Source organism: Hyperolius riggenbachi, chromosome 5, assembly GCF_040937935.1.
Source record: "Hyperolius riggenbachi isolate aHypRig1 chromosome 5, aHypRig1.pri, whole genome shotgun sequence".
In the NCBI taxonomy this organism is placed as follows: domain Eukaryota; kingdom Metazoa; phylum Chordata; class Amphibia; order Anura; family Hyperoliidae; genus Hyperolius; species Hyperolius riggenbachi.
In genome coordinates, this window is record NC_090650.1 from 363,876,898 (window position 1) to 363,895,857 (window position 18,960).

General features: G+C 44.3%; 1 protein-coding gene across 2 annotated transcripts in view; it reads left to right on the forward strand.

Annotated features, from left to right (window-relative positions):
• CRISPLD1 (cysteine rich secretory protein LCCL domain containing 1) overlaps positions 1 to 18,960 on the forward strand; it is a 103,653-nt gene that overhangs the window by 53,657 nt on the left and 31,036 nt on the right. Inside the window, exons 3-7 of one of the 2 annotated variants that reach the window (XM_068234830.1) lie at positions 2,339 to 2,457; positions 2,545 to 2,677; positions 8,074 to 8,189; positions 10,527 to 10,627; positions 12,169 to 12,345. In XM_068234830.1, coding sequence (XP_068090931.1) covers positions 2,339 to 2,457; positions 2,545 to 2,677; positions 8,074 to 8,189; positions 10,527 to 10,627; positions 12,169 to 12,345 — 646 coding nt within the window. Of the gene's footprint in view, positions 1 to 2,338; positions 2,458 to 2,544; positions 2,678 to 7,259; positions 7,316 to 8,073; positions 8,190 to 10,526; positions 10,628 to 12,168; positions 12,346 to 18,960 lie in introns of those variants that run through there. The other variant, XM_068234831.1, reaches the window with a different exon arrangement.

The window sequence follows — 18,960 nt, forward strand, 5'->3', positions numbered from 1 at the left end:
TTAGCCATACAGAATGGCTACATCATCTGTGCAGTAAAAAAAAAAAAAAAAAAAAAAAAAAAAAAGAGCTGGGAGTTGCATCTACCAGTTATGCAGTTCCCTGCTGATCTGAACAAGCCTTACGTTCCATTAAAGACTAGTGTTAAGAATTTGTAGGACTTCCGCCATATTGGGACTATTATAGTCTCTCCAGTGTCTGGCTATAGCCACTTTTGTGGCTAGCATAATGTTGGCCATTAGAAACCTATACAGTATAGGAATCAGGTTGATATCTATATTAAAAAAGTGCTAGAGCTGGGTTAGGTGTAATTCTTGAACCTGTTATATGGGAGATAAGTAAAAAGGTTTGGTGTCACAGTTTTTAATGTATGGACAGCTCCACCATATGTGAAAGATTGGTCCCTTTTTCGAGCAGGTCCCAATATGGCCGAAGTTCTACAAATTCTTAAAAATAACTGCCAAGATAATCTATATATATATATATATATATATATATATATATATATATATATATATATATATATATATGCTAATGTGAACAGTACAACTGAGAAATTTAAAGAGAGATTGGAAATATGGATTAATAGACAACATTTACCTTAATGAATATTAAATACTGACTGAATTGTAGACCTAACTAAACTCATATAGGGTACCTCCTGATCTTACTTGTCATTTATTCCTAACTTACTTATAACTAAATCAAACTTGTTTATCTGTTAACCTGTTAATCTTACATTTTACTTTTTATTTCAATTTTGAGTTAGTTTTGTTTATTCTTGGCCTATGCTACAGCTACAAAATATCTAAAACACCTGATTTGTCATCTATATATTATACAAGAATCTATATGGATACCTGGACCCATATGCAATTCACTTTTTCACCTGAGTTTTCTCCTACTTGGCATTTTAACAACTTGTATATAAAATGCTTTTTAACCCCCCTGGCGGTATGATTGCTGCGGCTGCGCCAGGGTTTTTTTTTTTAACCTTTTTTTTTTTTTAGCATGTAGCTAGCCTAGCGCTAGCTACATGCTTCCCCCCTCCCTGCGGCGTCCCCCCGCCACCTCCGCTTGCCCATAAGGAAATCCCGTTCTGAACGGGATTTCCTTGAGGGCTTCCCCCGTCGCCATGGCGACGACCGGAGTGACGTCACCGACGTCATCTACGTCGTGACGTCACACGGAGTCCCGATCCACCCCATAGTGCAGCCTGGCGGCGATTGGCCAGGCTGTGCAAGAGGTATGCGGGGGGGGGGGCTGTTTAGCGGCGGGTAGCGGCGCATCTGCGGCGGGCGGCGGCGATCGTACCAAACACGCAGCTAGCAAAGTGCTAGCTGCGTGTTTGAAAAAAAAAAATTATGCAAATCGGCCCAGCAGGGCCTGAGCGGCACCCTCCGGCGGCTTACCCCGTGTCCAGCACGGGGTTACCGCTAAGGAGGTAAAACCACCAGAAAGCAAATACTCAAAATAATTTTGACAGTACTTTTTCACCTACTTGATGGTTGTTTTCGCATTGCAAAGTGCTAAAAAGATATTTTAAATCAAAGATGAAAAAATTATCTCCTTGGAGAAAACTCATGAGAAAAAATTTGTGATATATGTCAGAATGTAAATCAGGGAGAGGAACGCTTTTACAATGGGCAAACCTTGACTAAATAATGTATACATTATAATTATCAGGGTTGCTCGTAAACTACGCCAGCGCGAATCTACGCATCGTAGTATGCAACTACGCATCGTAGTTCGTAGGCGAAGTTTAAGAACTACACATACGCATTTCCGCGTAGTCGTAGTCCCGCTATGCGTAGCTTCTCCCGCTACGCGTAGTTGACGTATGTATTGCGAAGTCAACTACGCGTGCGGTAACTGCATTTATATGGGTCATTGCGCATGCGCAGAAATTTTATTGGCCTTTATACGCATACAATTCCGCATTGGATGTTGGAATGTATGCTTATATTAGTTTGTCTATGCGCATAGTTAGCAGATTATTGCGGAAATTTTTCCGCATAAGGGCATAAGCGGTCGCATCAACTACGCTACGCAATACGTGAAGCTTGCGTATTTTAATGCGTAGTCTACGGTATGCTAACGTAGCGAAGTGGCTGATTTCAGAGCCGTAGATTGCGAAGCGTATTTGCGTAAAAATACGCGTAGTTCCAGCGGAGCGAAGTTGGCTGACTACGACCATCCCTGATAATTATTGTAAAAATTAAGCCCTTTTTTATTACATTATTTTCACTGGAGTTCCTCTTTAAGATTATTTGACTATTATGTATGTGTAAGTGAAGGATTTTCTTATTGCTTGTGTCAGTTATGATATACTTTTTCTAGATATGGGATACAGAACTTGAACGATCTGCAGAGGACTGGGCCAATACATGCTTATGGGAACACGGACCAGCACATTTGCTTCCATCCATTGGACAGAACTTGGGTGCTCACTGGGGGAGGTAGGTGACATTTCTCAATTCAAACAGGTCAACACATTATTAGGTGGAAAATAATTCTTATGTTTTTGTTTGTCTTTTTGTAAAAAGATTCAGGCCTCCAACTTACCATGTCCAGGCTTGGTATGATGAAGTGAGGGATTACACATACCCATATCCACAGGAATGTGACCCCTATTGCCCATTCAGGTGTTCAGGCCCTGTATGTACTCACTACACCCAGGTATGATGTTGTTTTATTTATTAAATCTGTGCATAATACCGCATAAAAAGACTGTACACAACATAACCTGGTTGATTAAAAAAATGCTTTGAATTTTCACATAGAGGAGCAATAACCAGATTCATGGTCTTGTCTTGGTCCTGACTTCCATATAATTTGTGCAGAAGCTATCCCTCTTCTTCATGTGTACCCCCCATGTGCAGCACTCTCTTATTCTGTGTACAAACTCCTTGGGCAGCAGCTCCTTTTATCTGTGTGTTGCTCTTTATTTGTGGACCTCTGTTTTTAAATCCAGTCTTTCTTAGGCATCCTTTTTCCTCAGTAATTTACCTTGTGGCCTTTGTAGCATTTCTGATCTCTTAAAGGAGTTATCAGGCTAAATTAAGAAATGAAGCGCATGTCCCTCGCCGCAGCTCTGCACGCAGCCGTTTACTGCAGCTCCCTCCCGGGCCCCGACGATTACGTCAGGCTGCCCTACAGGTCAGCCTGTACTGCGCCTGCGCGAGCGGCGCTGTCAATCACCGCCACATGGGCCAGAGCAGACTACGCAGGCGCAGTAGTCCGCTCCGGTCGATGTGGCGGTGATTGACAGCGCTGCTCTCACAGGCGCAGTACAGGCCGACCTGGAGGTCAGCCTGACGTCATCGTCGGGGACTGGGAGGGAGCTGCAGCGAACGGCTGCGTGCAGAGCTGCGGCGAGGGACATGCTCGGAGCTTGGGGCTGGAGGAAGCTCCGGGTAAGTAGTGCTTATTTTCTTAATTTAGCCTGATAATTCCTTTAAGACTTCTTCCCGCCAATCTGTACCTCCGTGTAAGGTATTGGTGCCATTCATATATTTTGGACAGTGTTCTACCCAGAGATTTTTTTTTTCAGCCGGGTGGCATGAAAGAGCTTCTCTGAGCTAGTTAAAGCGGAATATAACCCTGCATTTCAACTTTGCTCTAAAACATTATTTACAGCATGTTATATGCAAGCAGCATTTTTTTTTTTACTAGACCAGCATTGGAAGGGTTACACACAGAGCTTTAAAGTTCAGTGGATAGAAATGCAGACGCATCCGAAGTTTAGATAGATAAATTTAAGTAAACACAAGGTAACAAGTGTGGAATGTGACACACACTCTCTGACTGTGCAGGAGCTGGAGGACAGCCTGAAAGTGTGTAACATTCTTCACTTGTTACATTGTGTTTACTTAAATGTATCTATCTAAACTTCGGATGCGTCTGCATTTCTATCCACGGTACTTTAAAGCTCTGTGTGTAACCCTTCCAATGCTAGTCTAGTAAAAAAAAAATGCTGGTTGCATATAATATGCTGTAAATAATGTTTTAGAGCAAAGTTGAAATGCAGGGTTATTGTAATAATGGTTGGGTGTCGCAACTCAGATGTCTGATTATTTGGTGATCTGCAGAATCACCAATAATGCAGACGCTATACCTGATTATGTGTGATCTGCAGAATCACCAATAATCCCAGTATAGCAACACAAAGAGCTGAGTGTGTAGTGTTTGGTGCAACCGTAACTTTAATAGTTTTATGAGACCTCACCAGAGGGGCTGGTGAGGTACTATCGGTACACTGACCGTGTAATAGGGTTCAAGCTCCAGCAAGCTGGAGATACAATACTGAAGAGACCGAATCTCCCGAGGGGCGGGTGATTCAGAGTGTACTGCAGCCGAGTGATCACCCGAGGAGCGGGTGACTCAGACTGTACTGCAGCCTAGGAGCAGGAGATACAAACAGTACTGAACTAATGATCGCCTGAGAAGCAGGTGATTCAGACTGTACTGCAGCCTAGGAGCAGAAAACGCAAACAGTACTGCACTAAAGAATAACTTCACCAGAGGAGCTGGTGAAGCTAACACCTCACCAGTGGCGAGGGCCCACTGGTGAGTAGAATGGTCTGACAGGCAAGGTTCGGCAACAGAGAGGTAAGTATCGGTACAGAATCGTGAGGCAGGAGAGGAGTCGGTAATCAGGCAGAGGTTCAGCAACTTTAAGGCAGAAAGGCGGAAGTACAGAATCAGAAAGCGAGATCAGAGTCAGAGTTTAGCCAAGAGTCATACACAGGAAATCAGTACAATATAAACAATATCCTAGTCTGGGTGTGAAGTCCATGGGCTTGATTCACAAAAGAGTGCTAACTGTTAGCACGGCCGTTTTCGCGCGAATTTTCGCATTGCGCGCGATCGTGATTTTTCGCGCAAAACGATAATGTTTTCGCGCGCAAACGTGAATTTTCGCGCGGAAATCGATATCGATTTTGCGGTAAAATTCGCGTTTGCGCGCTAAACCGTTATAGTTTCACGCAAAAATTTGCGATCGCGCGCAATGCGAAAATTCGCGCGAAAACGGCCGTGCTAACAGTTAACACTCTTTTGTGAATCAAGCCCCTTGATTTCAACACCTAGGATCTAGTCTAAGGTCTGAGCGCTAACACACGAGGTATTCGCGACAGCAGACAGTGCCAGACTGAAGCCCGGAGGCTTTAGAAGCAGAGGAGACCTCACTGGCACGCCCCCCTGCGCACAGCCAATCCTGGGCACCGTGAGTCTCCTCTGCGATCAGCTGACCAGCAGGTCAGCTGACCGGCTTCCTCCCAGCATAAAAGGTCCCGTCTGTGCGCGACGGTGGCCTCGCTACCAAACGTACGTTCCATCCTCGGCGTCCTAGACGCCGGGAGGACGGGTGGCTGCATGGAGGCAGCTGCGGCGGCGCTGTTCGCCACAGTTGCCCCGTTCATGACAGTACCCCCCCTCTAGGCGTGGACTCCAAACACGCATAACCCGGCCTATCTGGATGCAATCTATGAAACTCCTCCCTGAGTTCCTCTGCGTGCATGCAGGGCGAGTGGTACCCAAGATCTCTCCTCTGGACCATACCCTTGCCAGTGGACCAGATACTGCAAAGAGTTATGCACTCGCCGGGAATCCAAAATCTTTTCTATTTCGTATTCGGGCTCTCCATTAACCACCACAGGGGGGGAGGGAGTGGAATCCACATACACGGCAGGTTTCAAAAGTGATACGTGAAACGTCCTACCACCCCTGAAACTGGGTGGAAGCGACACCATGTAGGTAACATTATTCACTTTCTTAGCAATAGGATAGGGCCCTATAAATTTGGGACCCAATTTGACAGAGGGCTGCCTTAAGGACAGGTGCCGAGTGGAAGTCCACACCAAATCTCTCGGTGCGAATTTCCATTCCACAGAACGTCTTTTGTCGGCTTGCCTTTTCTGGGCCGAAAAAGCTTTTCTCAAATTTCCTTTCACCTGTTTTCAGATGTTTCTCATGGTTTCTGACCAGTGTTCCAGAGCTGGAAATGGTGATATCACCACTGGCAGTGGTGAAAATTTGGGTGATCTCCCCGTAACAATCTGGAATGGAGAGAACCCTGATGATGCAGACCTCAAGTTATTGTGGGCAAATTCGACGTAAGGTAAAAACTTAACCCAATCGGTCTGGGTATCAGCCACGTAACACCTGAGGAACTGCATGAGGGCCTGATTTACCCTCTCGGTCTGACCGTTGGTCTGTGGGTGGTAGCCGGAGGAAAACGATAACTTCATCCCCATTTGATGACAGAAAGCTTTCCAGAAGCGAGAGGTGAACTGGACTCCCCTATCTGACACCACATCCTGGGGAATCCCATGCAGTCTGAAGATGTGGAGTACAAACAGCTCTGCCAATTCCTGTGCAGAGGGGAGTCCGTTCAAGGGGATGAAGTGTGCCTTCTTACTAAACCTGTCGACTACCACCCATATGACCGTTTTACCCTTGGAGAGAGGCACTTCGCCCACGAAATCCATGGACACATGGGTCCAAGGTTCCTCGGGCACTGGAAGAGCCTGTAAGGTGCCTGCAGGAGCTTACCTAGAAGTCTTGCTCCTGGCACAAACGGCACAGCTTCCCACAAATTCTTTACAATCAGAACTGATTGAGGGCCACCACATACTCCGACTTAATAATTCCTGGGTACGAGCCACCCCAGGGTGACCAGCACTTTTATGGTCATGAAATGTCTGCAAGACCTTGAATCTGAACTGGAGGGGAACAAAAAGAACCCCCTCTGGTTTGCCTTCAGGGATCTCCTGTTGAAAAGGGGCCAACTCTGATGCCCAATCCAACTCAAGCCCTTCCCGGGAGGGCTCCAAAACCTGCTCAACAGTTTCCACTACTTGTGGGCATGGAGGCAGCTGCGGCGGCGCTGTTCGCCGCAGCTGCCCCGTTCATGACAGTTATATTCCGCTTTAACTAACTTGGTCAACTGAAGAGCTTGAACAGCCAAGAAACAGTGAGAGATAGCTTGAGATAAGGTTTTACTGTAGGAAAAGCTCAACGTGTAATTAGCTCTGCTGGGTTTAGAGCTTAAATTACATTAGTAGAACAGCTTTAATTACAGAGTACAACTATGAAAGGCTGATGGAATGTTATTAATAAAGCTATGTAACTACAAATAAAAATTAGACTTTTTTTTCTTTGCTACTAATGTACAGTACTATCAATTATCCATACTACACATACAGTTCATTATATCATATGTTTAATTTTGTTTCAGATTTACTTTAAGAGGTCTGTAAGCACTACTTCATTAGCTAGGGCGCGGAAACTCTTCCTCAGAGCTGGAACACTAGGGTACCATATTTGTTGGACTATAAGACACACCTAGGTTTAGAAGCCAAAAATCAGGGAAAGAGTACTAAACCTGATGCATCTTTAGTGCAAGGGGGTCTTATGAACCTTAGTTGTCTCTAAGCTACTCTATCTAAGCTACACTGCACTAATCCCTGCTGCACCCGCATGTTACACTGCACTACACTACACTAAGCCCTACAGGGAGGAGCTGTATAGCGGCAGGCGGACGCAGTATATATCGCTACTGCTGCTGCAAGAAGGGGAGAAGAGAAGCGTATCTACCTGAAGAGGACCAGAGCGAGGGGGAGAGGAACACAGCGCTGGATGTGGTAAGTGCTCCTTGCGCCCTCTGCGCCACTAGTTACCGTATCTTCGGAATATGACACACCAACTTATCCCCCCAGTTTTGGTGAAGAAAAGGTGCATCTTATATTTCGAAAAATACAATAATACTTTATCACAATAATTACTTTTATTCTTAAGAGGCCTGTGGAACTTACCTCATTAGCAGAAGACCAGAGCTGATAGAAGACCAGATAAAAGAGCCCTTTAGAAATTACATTGCTAATACTTTATAAACAACTTAAAGGTATTTCTAATTTAATGAAACATCAGGCAGCTGAAAGAGGAGTTGAATCAACGCAAGTGGCTTTGTTTCTTATGGATCTCAAGGTGGTGTTCTATACATAATAAACCAGACATTGTCCGTTATTTGCTTGCTTGTCGTTACTTCTCTGTGTTTTTTCTTTTTTTCATAGGTAGTTTGGGCAACAAGTAGCAGAATTGGTTGTGCCATAAATCTATGTCACAACATGAACGTCTGGGGACAAATCTGGCCAAAAGCAATATACTTAGTATGCAATTATTCTCCAAAGTAAGTGCGATCAGACCTCAATTTCTTTCAGAAGGGTTACAACATCGAATTACATATTTCTATGCTTTAAAGGGGAACTGTAGCCAAGGATTGAACGTCATCCCAATCAGTAGCTGATACTACCTTTCTCACAAGAAATCTTTACCGTTTCCCCAGTAGATAATCAGGGATGTTTTTATGCCTGATATTGTGCTGAAACTCCTCCACAGTTTATGAACTTTGATAATACTCACTAAAAAAGGCAAATACAGAATGTACAGGCTGCATGTAATATGATTGTAGAGGGACATAAAATACAGTGTGAGGCTGACTGCCTCTTACCTCTTGGCTAGAATATATTCTTTATCCTCTTCCCTCTCCTCTGTGTTATCACTACATCAACCTCTATAGGCAAGGCAAGACTAGTAGGAAATGAGTCAGATGACTGATGTGTGTGGATATTTGTGTTACCGGTGTTAAAAAGAGCACTAATGAGTGAAACTAATATCTAACCCTAACATTAAAATTCTTAGAAATTCTCAGCGTTGAGCTCTTTTTTTAACCTATTTTCCTACGCAACCCATTTAGAGGAAATTGTAAGTAAAAGCAGGAAATTCTCAACCTAATTAGTTCCAAGAATTTGCTTATAAAACTTTTACATCATGCATATTTTTTGATCATTACGTACAAGGCTTTTGAATTCAGCCTAATACAGATTAGCCAGGTTTAGTTTATTTGTGTCATTGCCTTAGAGTCCCCTAGTTTATAAAAAAAAAATACCCCTGATGCAAACAGAAAAAAATAAACCTCATACTCTTTATATTTTCATGTTTGCGTGCGTTTCCTTCAAGCACTTGGGTTTCATCCAATACGAAGTAAATCACTGATGAAGACCTTAGTGTGATAAAATGCTTTGTCTGACAGACTAGTTCCAAGGGTATTCTCATGGAAGAGTAGAGTCTTGGCCTCCTGCAGGACCTTCTGGGAAAGGGACATGGCATATGAGCCACTTATCTTCTCCCTCTAGTGTGTTTGGAGGGGGGCATGTATTTGTTAACCTGCCTTCCTATTTAGTCCTTAAAGAGAACCCGAGGTGTGTTTAAAGAATGTTATCTGCATCCAGAGGCTGGATCTGCCTATACAGCCCAGCCTCTGTTGCTATCCCAAACCCCCCTAATGTCCCCCTGCACTCTGCAATGCCTCAAAAATCACAGCTGTGCTGTGAGGCTGTGTTTACATCTGTAGTGTCAGTCTCAGCTGCTCCCCCGCCTCCTGCATAGCTCCGGTCCCTGCCCCCGTCCCTTCCCTCCAATCAGCAGGGAGGGATGGGATGCAAGCGGGGACTGGAGTTCTGCAGGAGGCGGGGAGAGCAGCAGACTGACACTATAGAGATAAACACAGCCAGCTCTGACAAGCTGTTTGTCAGCAGCGTGGCTGTGATTTATTAGGGATTGCAGAGTGCAGGGGGACCTTAGGGGGGTTTGGGATAGCAACAGAGGCTGGGCTGTATAGGCAGATCCAGCCTCTGTATGCAGATAATATTCTTCAAACCCACCTTGGGTTCTCTTTAAAGCGTCCCTGAACGCAGAACCTCCTCTCTGCTCTAAAAGCTATGCAACAGCATAATAACTTTTAAACAAAGAACATTTCATTTGTTACACCTGATATAAATCCTAAAATAAATCTGCACTGTTTATACTTCCTGGTTCATGGAAGCAGACATATTGTTAACCTCCTGTGCTTTCAAATGGCCTTATCTACCATCTCTGCCATAGGCAGTCATGTGACACAGGGGGGAGATCAGATGTAATTAGACACATATGAGGGGAAACTAGACAGGCTAAACTCTCTAAATACATACAAGGTACATTTCACTATGTATTTCTTCAGTCCTGTGCAAGAGTTCAGGTCCAGTTTAAGATAGTTAGTTGGATGGGAAGAAGGAAGAAGAGTTTTTTGTGTGTTTTTTTTCATTGGCTTTAAATACATATTTGCTTTCAAGTTATTGTACCCCTATTAATGAAAGCATATTGTTAGCTTACCTCACTTTGCTCATTACTTTTCATCTGAGGATTAGCGGGACTTCACATAAGCCCAGCTGCAGAACCCCAGCTATGCTCAGAATGAGAGCCTATACCAAACTATTCTCTACAATTCACTACATTATCTAAACTAAGATTGCATTTCGTGTCTTTGATTTCTTGTACTATCAGCTTCATATTTTTTCATATACAACCTCTTACAAATGTACTTATCGTCAGTTTTGTTTATTATTGACTAAAAAAACAAAAAAATCATACAAAAATGAATATTAGATTGCATGAATTACACATTGCGTACACTATTTTGTCTCTGTAGGGGAAACTGGTGGGGACATGCTCCCTATAAACATGGCCGCCCCTGCTCTGGCTGCCCACCAAGCTATGGAGGAGGATGCAGAGATAATCTTTGTTACAGAGGTACAGTGTGTAATGTTCTGACTGACATAGAAAAATATAGTACTTGTAAAATATACAGTGACCTTAATTTTCTAAAGCATCACCAATGATCCCTGAAGACCCCAGTTGGTATATCCTAAGTGATCCAGGAAACCTGAAATGGGTATTTAAAAGTTGTCTGATATTGGGTGTAAAACCCTGTCTCTGATCTGATATGACTCAACCAAAGGTGGCAAATCCTAGACAGCTATTCTAAGCACTCTTATTAACAACTGCAATTCTATTTTTATTAAAGCTTATATTTAGTTATCTAATTTAAAATTGTAAAATTTAAAATACATACACATGAAATGTACATTTCTCCTGGAGTAAAATGCAGTATTAATTACGTTTTTCTTATGTTGCTGTCACTTACAGAAGGCAGTAAAAAGTGCTGACAGATTTTAGACTAGTCCATTCCTCATGGGGGATTCTCAAGGTTTCCTTTATTCTTTACAAAAGCAATCCCTAGAAAGGATCTGTATAAAGATGACATCACAATATTTTGGCAGGTGGACTGAGCAACGTACGTTCAGTAAGTACTTTGACAAATAAAGAAATACCTGAAAACCCCCTATGAGAAACTGGACTAGCCCAAAACCTGTCTAATCTGTCATGTTTTCACTACTTACTGTAAGTGATAGCAACATAGGAAAAAAGTAATTTATGGTTCATTTTACTTTGGGAGAAATCTACATTTTACATGTGCATATTTTAAATTTTACAATTTTTCAAGATAGTTATGTTTTACGTTTGGGTTTACACATTAAGCTATCATTCTGTTAGATTTATTTAGTCCAGAGTTCTGCTTTAAGGGCAGCCAAGTTACGCATCTAAGATTTACAAACCTTCAGCCAAAATTATAACTTGGTTAAAAAAAATGTCTATATGAGATAGGAGTTAATTTACGTTTTCTGTGTAATGAAAACATTGACCTGTTCTGACGAAACTTATGCATGGTCACCATTCATATTCATAATGAATGCGGAGACTGTTTGAATAATTTTATCCAATAGCTAAACTTAAATAACCTGTAGGGTATTGTTTTTCGAAATAGCTTGGCACTCTGCTGTGGATAATAATATTTACCTATTGCTGTGAAAGGACCATGCATCTGATATATCTGTGTATTCATACCGAATAATCCATATTTTGTCAGACCTTTCAGCACTGGAGTCTTGCCTCCTAACACAAGGATTAATGGCCATCTTGATGTCCCCTGGAGAAATAGTTTGGTGGTCTCCAGTGAACCAAAGTCTTCTTTTTTCAACCACAACTAGTAATTAGGTTGAGATTTACACAGTTGGCAGCCGTGTAGGGAAGATGCTTATTACTGGTCTTGGGTAGGCTTGTTCCTCGAGATCAAACAAGGTCATTTCAGCATATAGAATCTACTTGTAGGCCCGTTACCAGCCTACGAGTAGAACAGACAAGGGCATCCAGGGCTAATTCTGAAAATACTTGAAAAAAATGTGTTTCCTTACCAATATTTCCAAAGGGTTTATATTTTTATTTTACACCAGGATCAGAGTTACATTATCCTGTACCTGAGCCAGAGGAAGAAACAAATGAAATTGAGAGGCAACGATCAAAGACGCTTGACACAACCTCACAGAGCAGGGCGAGGACTCATTCTCCAACATCTTCAACCAGACCTGATGCTTATGACAGCAATGAAGTAGTCAGCACAGAGCAAATGTGTAAGAAAAATCTTTTTTTGTCATGAAATATGAAATCTTCTTTAAGCTAAAAAGGTTATTTGAGGTCAACCAAAGCTGTGGTAAATGGAGACTTCTCTGTTCAGCATCACTGAGCATTAAAGCTGAAATATAAGTACTCAATTCTGGTAGCTATTGTGACGTATGCACAGTCACCCTCCAATTCCTGTTCCCTTTGCTGCAGTTTACCATAAAGCCTCAGACCCTGAGGGAATCCTGAAGGCAGTCAGCACTGCAGGCAAAGTAACCTTTTGGATTGGTTGGTGAGTCCACACACAGCCCAATTTCGATTGTATTTACAATCAATACAATCTGGGCTCTCATATAGAGGCCAGGTCGCTGCCACCAATCCACAATAAAGCATGCGAATGCGCTAAGTCTAACTCTAGCTAAATACTGTAGGACAAATGATTAATTTGACAACCTTTCTAAAGATAGAAAACCAACAATAGTAATATCAAAACTGTTATGGTAACGTCTCTCTTTGAAGATGTGAATTCTTTTTGCTGAGATTTTTTAGAACAGCACTTAGACAAACGATTTTTAATTGTTTCTTTAAAGAAATAATGCAGAACAAAAATATAGCAATAGAAACAAATTGATACAGAAATAATAAGGATTAAATGTAAGAATAGCTATTGATAATCTGATCAGTTTGTCAATTTACCGTATGTCGTTTTGCGGTAATAAGTCCAACAGAAGATATGAAGTCCATAATTCGTCGCCAGCCGACCATAACCCGCAGCGAGTGACACGAGCACGCCTCTGGCGTTGTCTGTGTCACACAGATACCAAAAAAGGGTGTCTTGGGGTATTCCAAGGCGGAGTCCAATTCTGGAAAGTTCTGTGGAATGGATATAAGTCCTTTGATAGAATGAAATGCCAATCCTTTGATGGTATGGATGGCTGGACAAAAGCCTCTCTCTTGTGTCCAACAGTGTTGTTTTAACTCTTCCTCTGCCAGAGGGCGGAGTTGTAAAAAGAGCTGGTGGGGTGTGCCTTCTCCCGCCCTTTGTCATAACAAGCAGAAAGAACATGCAATAACTGGTATAAATACAATTAAAAAAAAAAAAAATAACTGGAATGGTCATAATTTGGCGCCAGCCGAGCATAACCCGCAGCGAGTGACACAAGCACGCTTCTGGCGTTCTCTGTGTCACACAGATACCAAACATGGGTGTCTTGGGGTATTCCAAGGCGGAGCACACTGTTGCTTGCTTTCAGAAGATGGTAGGGCCATGATGTTTACCATAAAGCCTCAGACCCTGAGGGAATCCTGAAGGCAGTCAGCACTGCAGGCAAAGTAACCTTTTGGACTGTTGTGGAAAAAGGGTTAATTTGACAACCTTTCTAGAGATAGAAAACCAACAATAGTAATATCAAAACTGTTATGGCAACGTCTCTCTTTGAAGATGTGAATTCTTTTTGTGGAGATTTTTCAGAACAGCACTTAGACAAACGATTTTTAATAATGCAGAACAAAAATATATAGCAATAAAAACAAATTGATACAGAAATAATAAGGATTAAATGTAAGAATAGCTATTGATAATCTGATCAGTTTGTCAAGTTACAGTATGTCCTTTTGCGGTAATAAGTCCAACAGAAGATATGAAGTCCATAATTCGGCGCCAGCCGACCATTACCCGCAGCGAGTGACACGAGCACGCCTCTGGCGTTCTCTGTGTCACACAGATACCAAACATGGGTGTCTTGGGGTATTCCAAGGCGGAGCACACTGTTGCTTGCTTTCAGAAGGTGGTAGGGCCATGCTGAGTGGTCCCACCACACACAAATAATTTGTAATAATTGTCTGCTAATTTTGAAATGGCTAGCATTGATGGAACATTGATTAATTTAGTAAAATGTCTGAATGACTATTCTTTCATATCAAGGGGAATTAAAAGCCATTTTCTCTAACTCTCATCAGGCTAGAGCAGGAATGTGAATGTATCTTAATGACTTTATGAGGGGTTCTGGTTGTCCAGGCATCCCCTTATCTTTACAAGAATGGGGAATATTCCTGGAGGAGCTTTATTGCCCCCCTGATAGATAACCTTTGAAGTAGGAACCAGTGACTCTGCCATCATGGTTTATGGACCCCTTCTCTAATGGCCCATACTCACGAGGGACTTTTGTCGCCTCAACACGCGGCGCGCGCGTGTTGCGGCGACAGGTCGCCCGTGAGTATGGGCCGTCGCACGCGCGCGCGCCCCCGAACTGTCGCCCGTCGCTATGTCGCCATGCGATTGAAACTTTCAATCGCATGGCGACAGTCGCCGCTGCCCCCCGCCGCAACTGTCGCTAGTCCGCGTGAGTACGCGGACTAGCGACAGCAACCTCCATTGAGGTTCACAGACCTTCCGGTGAGCTTCCGGCGGGGGGAGGAGGAACGTCAGCGACAGCTTCCGCCTTGCCGCTGGTCCCTCTTCCGCATGTGTACGCGGAGGGACCTGGCGAGAAGCTGTCGCCGGCCTGTCGCCCACACGCTCACGTGTGCTGGCGACAGGCGAGTTTTGCAGCCCGTGAGTACGGGCCTTAAGGCAGAATATACACCACATAATTTCCTCTAATTTGTGGCTGGCTTAGACATGCAGAATGTTTTCTTGTCCATATATCTTTTTATCATTACCTTTGTAGTAGATTTGTGAGCTATGTGAATGGCTCTGGTTTTAGGGTAAATGGCTTCTCTCAGTAAGTACAAACAAACACTCACATGATAATGAATTTAAAGGGGTACTCCAGATCATATTTTGTGCTCATTTTTGTATGATTGCGCGGAAGGCACAATCCGCTGGTGAATCCGTACGTCACAGCTATGCGCGGTAAATATTTTTTTGGCAGTAAATTCTCTTCCTGTATTTTCTAGGGGTCTTTGAAATTCTGAAAGATTTTTCCACATTTTTGAAAATGCGGTAAAATGTTTGGTATTTGAGTGGTAAATAATAATAGTCTTTAAAGGGAGTCTGAAGTGTTTTTAAAAATAAAAAAGATACTCACCTAAGGAGAGAGAAGGCTCTTGGTCCTATAGAGCCTTCCCATTCTCCTCCCAGTGTCCACGTTCCCCCGCAGGCTCCCCCGTTAGCAGTCCACGACCAGTTGGTTGTGCACTGCTCTCTTCTGGGTTTGGGAGATTTCATCAGTGTAACGATCGGTGTCAGCACACAGAGAGAATCTGATTATTGGTGATCTGCAGTATCACCAAGAATACAGATATATACCTGATTATTGATGATCTGCAGAATCACCAATAATCCAAGTATAACTAGCCTCTGGACACCTATATAGTGTGAGTGTTTGGTGCAACAGTAATGACTTTGAGTGGGACCACCCGAGGAGCAGGTGGTCATTGGCAGTATGGGAAATACCTCTGGGAAGTGCAAAAACCTTCCAGCAGCCTGAGACATCCAAAGGGGTGGAGCCCCAGGCTGGAAAGCAGGAAGGACCTGTGGCTGAGTGACACCTAGAAGGTGAGTGTCACGAGCAGGTCTGGAGGCTAATCTCTCAATGGAGAGAGATAGCTCTCATGGTCAGGCAAGCCAGGTCGGCAACACACGGGCAGATAAGGTACAGAGACAGAAGGCTGATTCGGTAACCAAGGGCAGGCAGGGTTGGCAACAGGTAATCAGATATGCGTAGGGACCGAATCAGAAAGCAGAGGGATAGTCGGAAATGCAATAGGTCATAACAGATATCAAACAATGCCTAGTCTTGGGTGGGAGCTCCTTGGTCTCAACACCCTGGAACTAGTCTGAAGTATAATATGATGGTACACAGTATCCCTAGTCTTGGGTGTGAGGTCCGTGGTCTCGACACCCTGGAACTAGTCTGAAGTATAACACAATGATAACACAGAATCCCTAGTCTTGGGTGTGAGGTCCGTGGTCTCAACACCCTGGAACTAGTCTGAAGTATAACACAATGATAACACAGAATCCCTAGTCTTGAGTGTGAGGTCCGTGGTCTCAACACCCTGGAACTAGTCTGAAGTATAACACAATGATAACACAGAAGTAATCTGGCTCAGTGTGAATTCCCAGGTCCTGCTGGTTCTAACACACTGTGGGATCTGACTATGGTCTGAGTGCTTTCACGTATGTGTTCACAACGGCAGACAACTTAAGACTGACCAGCAGTAACTATATATAGAGCGGCGCTCTCCGGCGCCACCCATCACCGACCAACCAATAGCCACTTGCCCTGAGGTCAGCTGACCAACCTGGTCAGCTTATCCCTCCTCGTTTGTCATAAAGGTTCTGCATCTCAGCGCGCGCGCGTATTCCTCAACCTGTGTGAACTAACAGACCCAGCCGCACGCTGCTGCGTGTAAACCGCCGCGCTGGACGCGGAATCAACCGCCTTGCTGCCAGTACACGCGGTGGCTTTTCCGCGATCTATTACAGTACCCCCCCCCCCCCCCCCCCCCTGAGGAGTGGACTCCGGACACTTCCCACCAGGTTTTCCAGGATGCGAGTCATGGAATTCCTTCTTTAATTCCTCTGCGTGCATACGACAATCTGGCACCCAAGTCCTCTCCTCTATGCCATATCCCTTCCAGTGAACCAGATACTGCACGGAGTTCTGCACAAGCCGGGAGTCCAGAATCTTTTCTATCTCATAGTCAGGTTGGTCATCAATCAACACGGGGGGGGGGGTCGGAATCCACGTGCACCGCCGGCTTAAGTAAGGACACATGGAATGATCTCACACCTCGCATGCTGGTAGGGAGATCAATAGCATAAGTGACATTATTGATTTTTCTGGTCACTGGAAAGGGACCCACGAATCTAGGGCCCAGTTTGGGTGACAGTTGCTTTAGAGCCAAATGTCGTGTGGACACCCAGACCAAATCCCCTGGAGAGAATTCCCATTCTATGGAACGTCTCTTGTCAGCCTATCTCTTCTGGTTCTGAAAAGCCCTCCCCAAATTTCTTTCAACCATTCCCCAAATTTTCTTTAAGGACCTCTGCCAATCCTCCATGGCTGGAAACGGAGTAGAAGCCACTGGCAATGGGGCAAACTTAGGTGACCTTCCCGACACCACCTGAAATGGGGAAAATCCTGAAGAGAAACTTTTTTAGATTGTTGTGTGTAAATTCTGCAAACGGCAACAATTTTACCCAGTCGGTTTGTGCATCTGCAACATAACATCTCAGAAACTGTTCCAGGAACTGGTTGACTCTTTCGGTCTGGCCATTGGTCTGTGGGTGGTAGCCTGATGAAAAGGAAAGATCCATGTCTAACTGATGGCAGAATGCCCTCCAAAACTTAGATACGAATTGGACTCCCCGATCTGACACTACATTTTCCGGAATGCCATGCAGGCGGAAAATGTGCTGGATGAAGAGATCAGCCAATTCCTGGGCCGAGGGGAGTCCTTTCAGGGGGACAAAATGAGCTATCTTACTGAATCGATCAACTACCACCCAAATGACCGCCATGCCCTCAGACCTGGGGAGTTCGTCCACAAAATCCATGGACAAATGGGTCCAAGGTTCACTCGGAACTGGTAATGGCTGCAATGTTCCAACAGGTGCCTGATGGGAGGGTTTGCTCCTAGCACACACTGCACACTCTCTTACAAACTCCTTACAGTCTGTTGCCAATGACGGCCACCAAGCACATCTAGCAAGCAGATCTTGAGTTCTGGTGGCCCCAGGATGCCCAGCATTCTTGTGGGAATGAAACAGCTGCAACAGTTGTAAGCGAAAAGGCAATGGTACAAACAGGACCCCCTCAGGCTTCCCCTCTGGAACATCCTGTTGGAATGGACTCAGAGTGACAGTCCAGTCTTTCCAGGTCTCAGTGGCTGCCAAGACCACCTTCTGAGGTAGAATGGTCTCAGGGGCTGAGGGCTGTGCTGTCTCGGGCTCAAAACACCTGGATAAGACATCAGCCTTGATGTTCTTACTACCAGGGGTATACGTGATTACAAATCTGAATCTCGAAAAAAATAACGACCACCGGGCCTGTCGGGGGCTAAGTCTCTTAGAGCCCTCAATGTACTCTAAATTCTTGTGGTCCGTGTAAACTGTAATGGTGTGTTCTGCCCCTTCTAGCCAATGTCGCCATTCCTCAAAGGCCAACTTGATGGCTAGAAGTTCCCGGTTGCCTATATCGTAGTTTTTCTCTGCGGGTGAACCAGAACGCTGAGACAGTACAGCTCCCACCCCTACCTCTGAGGCATCAACCTCCACGATAAAGGGAAAGGTGACATCTACATGTCTCAATATGAGTGCAGAACATAACAGTTTCTTCAGAGTGGAGAAAGCAGCATGGGCCTCTGGGGACCAGTGGTGAGTATCTGCCCCTTTCTTGGTGAGACTGGTGAGAGGCGAGATCACCATAGAGTACCCCTTTATGAACCTCCTGTAGTAGTTGGCGAACCCCAGGAATCTCTGGAGTGCCTTCAGTCCTACAGGCTGAGGCCACTCCAAGACAGCAGAAACCTTTCCAGGGTCCATAGAGAGGCCAGAGGTCGAGATTATGTACCCCAGAAAGGCGACAGAGGTCACTTCGAAAATGCATTTTTCCAATTTAGCATACAGCATATTCTGTCTCAACTTCCGTAACACAAACCCAACATGTTTCCTATGT